The 9,309-nt window shown below is 32.6% G+C and overlaps 1 protein-coding gene across 1 annotated transcript; it reads left to right on the top strand.

Annotated features, from left to right (window-relative positions):
• Positions 1-4,806: 4,806 nt before the first annotated feature.
• On the top strand, positions 4,807-8,391 carry LOC124915764 (lysM domain receptor-like kinase 3). The gene is made up of 10 exons (XM_047456529.1): positions 4,807-5,471; positions 6,285-6,491; positions 6,558-6,697; positions 6,790-6,879; positions 6,964-7,069; positions 7,140-7,291; positions 7,531-7,628; positions 7,721-7,859; positions 7,983-8,081; positions 8,227-8,391. Exons 1-10 carry the CDS (start codon positions 4,883-4,885, stop codon positions 8,389-8,391), a joined length of 1,785 nt encoding a protein of 594 aa, XP_047312485.1. The 5' UTR covers positions 4,807-4,882.
• Positions 8,392-9,309: the final 918 nt, after the last annotated feature.

Below are 9,309 nucleotides of genomic sequence, written 5' to 3'. Positions count from 1 at the left end.
ACGTCTGTTAGACTACACGTCTAACTACGTATTCGTTAGACTGCACGTCTAACTACGTTTGTTAGACTACACGTCTAACTACGTATCCGTTATATTGCACGTCTAACTCAATGCATCTAATGCCCAATCAGTCTAATGAACCTCATTAAGACTTAGTCTAATATAACCTGTTTTCGATACACCTGCACTGAAAACAATTAGACGGCTTAGATTGAGTTTTATATACATTCATCATCAAAATTCCAATAATCAAACTTCTTTGACACTTAGTCAAAATAATTTGACCCAACATCCTCATATAAGTGAACAAAATTGTGTTGTTGAACGCAAGATTCGCCACCTTACATAAATGAGTCTCACTCTTCTTGCTCATGCTTTTATGCCCCTATCATATTGGGATGATGGTTTTTTGACAAGTACATATCTCATAAATTGTCTTGCCTCAAATGGTAATCCTTGTCAATCAACATTTGAAATTATTTTTAATCGTCCTCCTAACTATCTATTCCTTAAAACTTATTGATGTTTTTGTTTCCACTTATTCGATCATATAACTCTCACAAAATGGATCTTCAAACTTTAAAATGTAATTTTCTTTGCTATAGTTCAAATCACAAACGATATCATTGGTTACACCTTCCTTCCAACAGAATATATATCTCTCATCACGTTACTTTTGATGAACAACCAATTCTATTTAAAAATACAATACCAAAATCTACCAATATTTCTACAGCACTAGTCTATCTAATTATGCATTTTCCTTTTTCCATGATCATCACCTCCAATCTCTCCATTTTTAACACCACAAATCTCAAAGCTACCATATGAACACTCATCATCATAATAAAACTCCAAGCATTCATCTTCACCTGCCAACTCTCCAGTGTCGGACCTGAGATTTTGAGGCCTGAGGCGAGCACAAAACTTGGTGCCCTCAAAGCTTAATATTCATACATATATTTTTTTATCGATTTAAATATAATAGTATTTGTAACATTAATTCTAGAAATAAAATATCATCAAAACAATATGTCATGAGTAAATACTAAAAAAACAAAGAAGATCCAAACAAAATTTAAAATTCATGTTCCGAACTAGTACATGGTCACTTGAATATTACTCGTCTCGCATTTTTTGAAGCGAAAGTATTGATCAAGTTTTCATAATCAACTTTCTCAATAATTTTTTTCTCGATAGATAACATAACTAACCCATTTAATATTTCTTGCGACATAGTTGATCAAAGATAAGTTTTAATCAACTTCAATTTGGAAAAACTCCTTTCCGCAGATGCAATAGTAACTGGTATAGTCAACAAAACTCGATATGCGATATAATAATTTGGATAACAACCATCCATTGTTTTCAAATAATTCAGCACATCAATCACTCTTTTTGCTTCTCCGAGTAATGAATATATTAACAACTTTAGTTCTAGAAATAAATCTGATCCATCAACATCGGAGTGCCCATCATGTGTTACAGAATTTTGAAAATTGACACATGAGATCAAGAGACCATCATCATCAATAGACTTCAACTTCTCCAAACTAAATAAAAACCCAAAGGTTTCTTCGTACTTTTGAAATTGCTCAAACTGAGTTTGAAGTAAAGAAAGAGCTTGATCAATTATAAATAAGAAGTAATTAACTCGAAAAGATTCTTTAGGAGATTAAGTTACCTCTTCACTGTTGATATCATCAAATTGTCTCTTTCTCCGAATGATGCATTTTTCTCGAAAAATAGGTTCAATTCTTATTTCACTTGCAATATGTTCGGCTTCAACCAAGGCTTGATCAAATTCAGATTCTCTAAACTCTTGGAGAAAAGCAATAAGCCCCTTTAACTGTCCGATAAAACTCTAAATGCTAATCTGCATTAAAAATTTATAGATTAACCAGCATTCTACGAATCTATGATTAACCACAATGTTGCACTTCCTCTATGCAATAATGCAAGATACAAATTGTGAATCCACTATTCCACCAGACATGTCCTCAACAACCAAAAATAATCAAGTAAATCGAACCAAAATCTCACCGATGACACCGAAATCGAAGGAAGAACTCTAGTGGGCAGTGGCGCAGTGCCGAGAAATAAGGCTGGAACGAGCGAAAAATGCCCAAGAGCTCGGGGAAGGAGACGACCGAGTTTTCTGCTCCGATTCCAGCAAGCTGGAGGATCAACGACGGGCTTGGGGTTTGGGGGAAGTGTTTCCTTTTATTTTTCCAGAATGCTTGTTCTTAATTTTTTTTCTTTTTCCTTGATTTTGTTAATAAATGAGAATCGTGCGATTCTTTTCTCCAAATAAGATAGTGTTTTTTATTTTTATTTTTTTTGGATACAAATTAAGTTAGGGCTTATCATTGATAGGTTATCAATTATTATTTATGGGCTTTTTAAAAATAAGCCCATGAACATATCATTATAATTTATTTATTTTTGAAGATTTTGGTGCCCCAAAAATATTTGGGCCTAAGGAAATTGCCTCACTTATTACACAGCAGGTCTGGGCCTACAACTCGCCAATATCAAACTCCTATCAACCATTATTAGCAACCAACTCATCTTCAATCAATCCTCCTATATGTGGACTTTATAACATTATACATTCTCTTGAATGTTTCTCTCATCATATGATTACACGTGCCAAAACTCATGCCTTTCATAACGCAAATATTGACATCATCTCCACCTCCCTACCCACATGTTTATCCATTATCAATAAAGATATTCATTAGCGTTCCGCAATGGTAAATAAGTTTAATGATATAATTCAAAACAAGATGTGTTCTCTTGTTCGTAGTTTCTCGTAGAATATCATGGCCTGTAAATGTGTTTTCAAAATTAAACAAAAAGTTGATGGTTTCATTGAACGTCACAAGGCTCGTTTAGTTGCAAAGGGTCATCAACAAGAAGACATTTACTATCTTGAAACATTCAGTCTAGTTGTGAAACATACTACCATCTGAATCATCGTCTCACTTTCTGTCACTCGTCAATGGCATATTCATTAATTCGATGTTAGCAACGCCTTTCTACATGGAACTCTATAGGAGGAAGTTTTTATGTCTCAACCCCTTGGGTTCACTCAACCTAATTATCCTAATCATGTATGTAAACTTCACAAAGTACTCTATGGAATCAAGCATGCTCCCCGTGAATGATATACCACCTAGAAATTCGATCTTCTTTCCAATGGTTTTCAAGAATCCAAATATAATTTTTCTTTATTTATGTATCACTCTCCACAAATTACATTGTTATTTCTTGTCTACATTAATGATATTATATTCACTATCAATTCTTCCACTCACATTTCCTCAATCATCTCTCAACTTATCCACATTTCTCCCCTTAAAGATTTAGGTCCACTACACTATTTTCTCGGGATTGAAGCTCGTCGATATATCTCAAGCATTTTTCTCTATCAGTCAAAATATATCAATGACATTCTTATCTGAGCCAATATGAGTGACTCAAAACCTCTTAATACTCCTTTCTCTTCAGTATCATCTTTATCTTGCCAAGATGGTGAAACTCTTCATGAGCCATTTCTGTATAGTAGCATTGTTGGTACTCTCCAATATTTGATGCATACTCGGCCTGAAAAAGCATTTGTTGTCAACCATTCCTACTAATTCATGCAGTCTTCTACCACCACTCATTGGTATACAATAAAAAGAAAACTCCACTATTTTTGTCATACTCATCATCATGGACTTCTCATTCGTCCATCATCTTCTCTCGATTTATCTGCCTTTTCTGACTTCGATTAGGCTATTTGTCCAAACGATCGTCGCTCCACAACTGGCTACTGCATATTTCTTGGTGACAATCTTATATCTTTGAATTCAAAGAAACATCAAGTCGTTGCTAGGTCTAGTACCGAGTCTAAGTATCGAGATTTAGGTCATGTCACTATTTAACTCATCTGGCTCCAATCTTTTCTACGTGAACTTTGCATTCCCCATCTTAACCTCCCACTCTATGGTGTGACAACATTGGTGTTGCATTTATCTCGGTCAATATAGTTTTTCATGGTCGTACGAAACATATATAGATTGACTTTCACTTCGTTCGTGAACGTGTTGCTTAGAAATCTATTTTCATCCGATACATAACTATTGATGATCAAATTGTCGACATCCTCACCAAAGGACTTGCGTCAAACCAATTTTCTTTATTACGTAACAAACTCTCGGTGTGTGCCTCCCCGTTTTGTTTGAGAGAAGATATTGAAGAATCTACAATTAAAGAGGAACATACTTGAGTTTCTTAATTTTCATATTTTAACTATTAAGTTTATTTAAAATCTTTACATATTCTAGTTCTTTAATTTCCCTTATTTTTAAATAAATTCATACTCTTGTAATTGTAATACCACACTAAAAATATATTCTTAATCCATAACAAATTTTTTTCTACTTATCTTCTCTATCTTAGTGGATCAAATTAGTGCTTTAATAGTTAAAATATAGTGACAAGATAAAAAAAAAAATTGGGTAATTACAAAACTAATAAAAAAAACATCAAACTTAATGAAATGCTATATAATTCCAAAAGGCTCTTTAATATTCAATACATTCGATTTGCCAAGATGAGACAAGTTGTTACCTAGTACTCGCACTATATTCTGTCATCAGCTGTAAGACCAGGCGGGTTCTACAGAGAATGGTATTAGTTTTCCAATAAAAAAACAAAAATATTCTACAAATCACAAGGATAAAACAGAAAATCAAACTCCAATCTTTACGAGGCCTTCTTCCTTTCTCCCCAAGTTTTCTCCATGACTATGACTACTACTCTAATTAGTTTCCTTCTCATCCTCACTTTGTTAGATTCAATTTCTTCAACAGCTTCCGCTTATGGCATCTCCATGGATTCAAATGCTACTCAACCTCTCTCATGCAACTCTGGCAGCTCCAAAATCTGCCCTTCTCTCCTATACCAAAACAACAATCTCACCACAGAAAAGATAGCGTCTTTATACTTAGTTAGCTCAACATTTGTAAAACCCATTAATAACGGAAAGAAAAAGGATTACCTAGTCTCAGTGCCCTGTTCTTGCAAAGAGGTTAATGGAACTCTTGGTTCAGAAATCGGTTACTTCTACGACACTCTCTACCAAGTGCAACATGGGGACACTTTCGAGAATGTCGCCATACAGGATTACAGTGGACAAGCCTTGGAGGTTGGAGGTGAAAACAATACATATATTGCTGGAAAAAATGCCACCTTACATATTTTGTGTGGATGCGTTGCGAAAGACTCGCAAGTTGTGGTTACATATACGGTTCAAGAGCATGACATATTATCTGATATTGCAATTCGACTATCAACTACAGTCCAAGCAATTCTTGACCTGAATACGCTTGTTAAAGATTCTGGGTTCATTGAACCCGGTTGGGTTTTGTTTGTACCAATGGAGAAGAATGGCATACCTCCACCAGATGCACCAACTCGTGGTAATTTTAATTATTTTGTTGTCTTGTCCAGATTATGATAATCTATTTAATTTTATGAACAAAGAACCGGTATTATTAACAGTATCATGTGGAGACTTATAAATTAGTGGTAAAGGACATAAACTTATATTCTGATGGTGGTGATTGTTTGAGTATTAAAGACGATTATAAAATTTAGATTCAGCTGACCACAATTCAATCCACACACAAATTATTGTGTAGTTAGACACTTTGGTTTTGCTTGGATTTGGATTATCTAAACTATCCTCTTTTTTATAGTTTTCTTAAAGAGGTACATTGTACTCAACAGATTATGGGATTAAAAAAAAAGTAACTACATATTATATATAATTAACATGTTCAGGAATTGCAAAAAAAAAGTTATAGCAACAAAATTTTGTTTGGATTTTTCAAACAATATTAATGAAGAATATAATGGTTTGAAAAATGAATTCGAGTAAATTTAGTTTGGGTTATTGATTGGATAAAACAGATCATTTATTCAAGTTTATGGGTTTAACTGATTGATCTTTTGAGTATGTTGGATCTGGTTAATTTTAATTATTTTATTTTAATAATGTTCACTTATGTAATTTTTTCTTTTTAAATGGTTTGTTCAGATGTAATTCGTGAGTGTTTTTTTAATAAACACCTTGTTATTTTTTTTGTTTTTTAAGAAAAAAGAATAGATCATTTCTCACTCAATCTATAAGGTAATTTAAATTCAATTTCACAAGAATCTCGATTGAAATGGGCGGATATACTATGATAGCCTCCTCTATGAATTTCCCGCTAACCTCTTGCTTTGTTCAGGTAGGAGGAAAGAGAGACATAAGTGGATGATAATTGTCATCATCTTGTCAATTGTAGCACTATTTTCACTATGTGCCTTGGTCACAGTCCTAGTTTGGAGAAACAAGTGGAACCCAAAAAACAAGGATCCGAAATCTGTTATGGCAAAGAATGCAAATAAATCTTATCCTTTGCAAGATCCATACCTGCACAAAGTAAAGACAGAAGGTAAGACAAGATTCAAGTGTATGATTTAAGCATTAAAAAGACAAGAAATAATCATGCTATTTGCAGACCTCACATATCTTGAAGCAGATAGACCTATAACCTACAGTCTTGAGAAGATTGGTGAGGCAACAAGTAACTTTGATGATTCAAGAAGAATAGGATCTGGAGGGTATGGAAGTGTATACTTTGGGGTCATTGGAGACCAAGTAGGTTAATCAGATTAGATTAGTTTTATTTTCTTTTAAATTCAAATCAGGGTGAACTCTAATAGGTTACTTGGTTGATGATTATTGATTAGGAAGTAGCAATAAAGAAGATGATGTCTACTTTGTCCAAGGAGTTCTACGCAGAACTTAAGGTCTTATGTAAGATACATCACATCAATGTGGTAAGATAGTGAGTGGATCATAAGTAATTAGAGTTTAAGAAATGGAAAAGTCTCTGCCATTAATCAAGAAAGATGATCTTGCAGGTGGAGCTTCTGGGTTATGCCACCAGTCATGATCATCTCTACTTGGTTTATGAGTTTGTTCACAACGGATCTCTCAGTGATCATCTTCATACTCCCTTGTTAACTGGTAAACAGTTGTTTTATCTATGAATTAGTACAAAAATGAATAATCAAATGGATAACTTGTTTTCAAATAGGTCGGCCACCACTATCTTGGACTGCTAGAGCACAGATAGCGCTGGATTCTGCCAAAGGCATTGAATACATTCATGATCATACAAAATCCCAGTATGTGCATCGTGACATCAAGACGAGTAACATTCTGCTTGATGAAGCCCTTCGAGCAAAGGTAATTACAGTTATATATCTCATAAAATTGATTACAGGTAGATGAGAAGTTTTTTATAGTACAAATTCGCAAACAATAAAGTCTACAAAGATTCCTATTTCGTTTTGTTGGTGATTAGGAATGAAATCCCCAACAATCTAACATGTTTCCCAATTATTATTATCTCATAATTAGACACAATTTATGTTATATATCATGTCACTAGTCACTACAAGGTTCAGTTCAATCTCCATATATAGGTAGCTGATTTTGGATTGGCAAAGCTTGTTCAAAGAACTAATGACGATAACCTGGTTGCAACTCGCTTGGTTGGAACTCCGGGATATCTTCCACCTGAGTTAGTAAAACATGAAATTTTGAGGACTACAAAAAGCTAAATGGTTTGAAAATTAAAGTTAGTGAGATTTCCATTTTCCAAATACAATACAGGTCTGTGAAAGAGCTACAAGTGACTACAAAGACGGATGTTTTTGCTTTTGGAGTAGTTCTAGCAGAACTTATAACAGGTCGTCGTGCACTTAGCCGAGATCAAAACGAGCCCAACAAAACAAAATCCCTCATTACCATTGTAAGTGGAGTATTCACAACTAAACAAGTTGAGAATGTATATCACACCCCATCCAAGGCTTATTTTCATTTTATCTGAATCTACATCTTCTAAATTCTATGTACAAAAATCGTCAATTCGCAGCTAGGTGACATTTTCCAAGATGAAGACCCAGAAACCGCATTGAAGTCAATCATAGATCACAATCTTAACGATAGTTATCCGATAGAGGAAGTGTGCAAGGTCTGCCTTATACATAATTTTTTTATGTTTAAATGCATATAATCTACATAAATTGGTGGAGAATTATAACAAAGGGGTAGATCACTCTCAAAATTATGACTTGGACTAGTTAATCTTCTCATGAACATGATGTGTTACATTGCAGATAGCAGAAATTGCTGAATGGTGTTTGAGTGAGAAGGCAACAAATAGACCAGAGATGAGAGAAATAGTAGTGGTGTTATCAGAAATTATGTTATCCTCATTAGAGTGGGAAGCTTCACTAGGGGGGACAAGTGGTGTTTTTAGTGGGCTTTTCAACGGAAGATAATTTTTTTCATTTTCTAGTTATTGTTACTAATTCTCTTTTTACTGTCAATTCAAGTTTCAAGATTAATTATATAAACACAATTTACAGTAAGATCAGGGAAGTAGAAGATATGTAAGTAATAGATACCAATAAATGAAACACGATTTCCTACTTTTTTGATGAATACATCTAGATTTTAAAAACTGTCTTCTGTTTTTCTGAACATTTGAGTTATAGTATACTGTTGAATTTGTGATATTGGATTAGAACTAGAGTCTATCTCATCCATAGTCTTCACTAAAAATATCTTATTTATCAAATATAATAAATTTATGTCATATTTTTAATAGCTTTAATTCATCAACACAACTCCAAAATTAAGAATATATATATACATATATAAACTAATAATCATATAAATATAATGAATACAATAAATATAATATAAATAAATATATTTGATTCTCATGACTAATCTTTCTATATAAATATAAATAGATATGTATAATAAAAATAAATAAATTTTAACTACTAAATTTATATTTAAATAAAATTATTATTATTATTATACATAATTTAAAATATATTAATATTGGGCCTTTTGAAAATGGGATATATGAGGGTTTGAAAACATCAAAAAAAGCTAAGACCAACTCCAGTTCATCTCTTTTTTTTAAGTCATAGATTTGTTTTATTTTAAGTTTATTATAAACATTTTATTATTTTTGTTTAATTGGCCTTATAATAGCTTTGTGAAAATTAATGGTCATAATTTATCATTTTTAATTGTCAAATAAATTTTATAATTTATTATAAAAAAAACTATTTTAATCATAATTTAAATATTATAATGTTTATAAGCATAAAAGTTTTACCTACCCTATTTTATACAAAAATATTATTATTTTTAATAATATTAAAATAATATTTTGAATATTA

This window comes from Impatiens glandulifera, chromosome 9, assembly GCF_907164915.1.
Source record: "Impatiens glandulifera chromosome 9, dImpGla2.1, whole genome shotgun sequence".
NCBI classification, from domain to species: domain Eukaryota; kingdom Viridiplantae; phylum Streptophyta; class Magnoliopsida; order Ericales; family Balsaminaceae; genus Impatiens; species Impatiens glandulifera.
The sequence above is the reverse complement of the archived record's forward strand: the minus strand, read 5'-3'. Positions and strand labels throughout refer to the sequence as shown.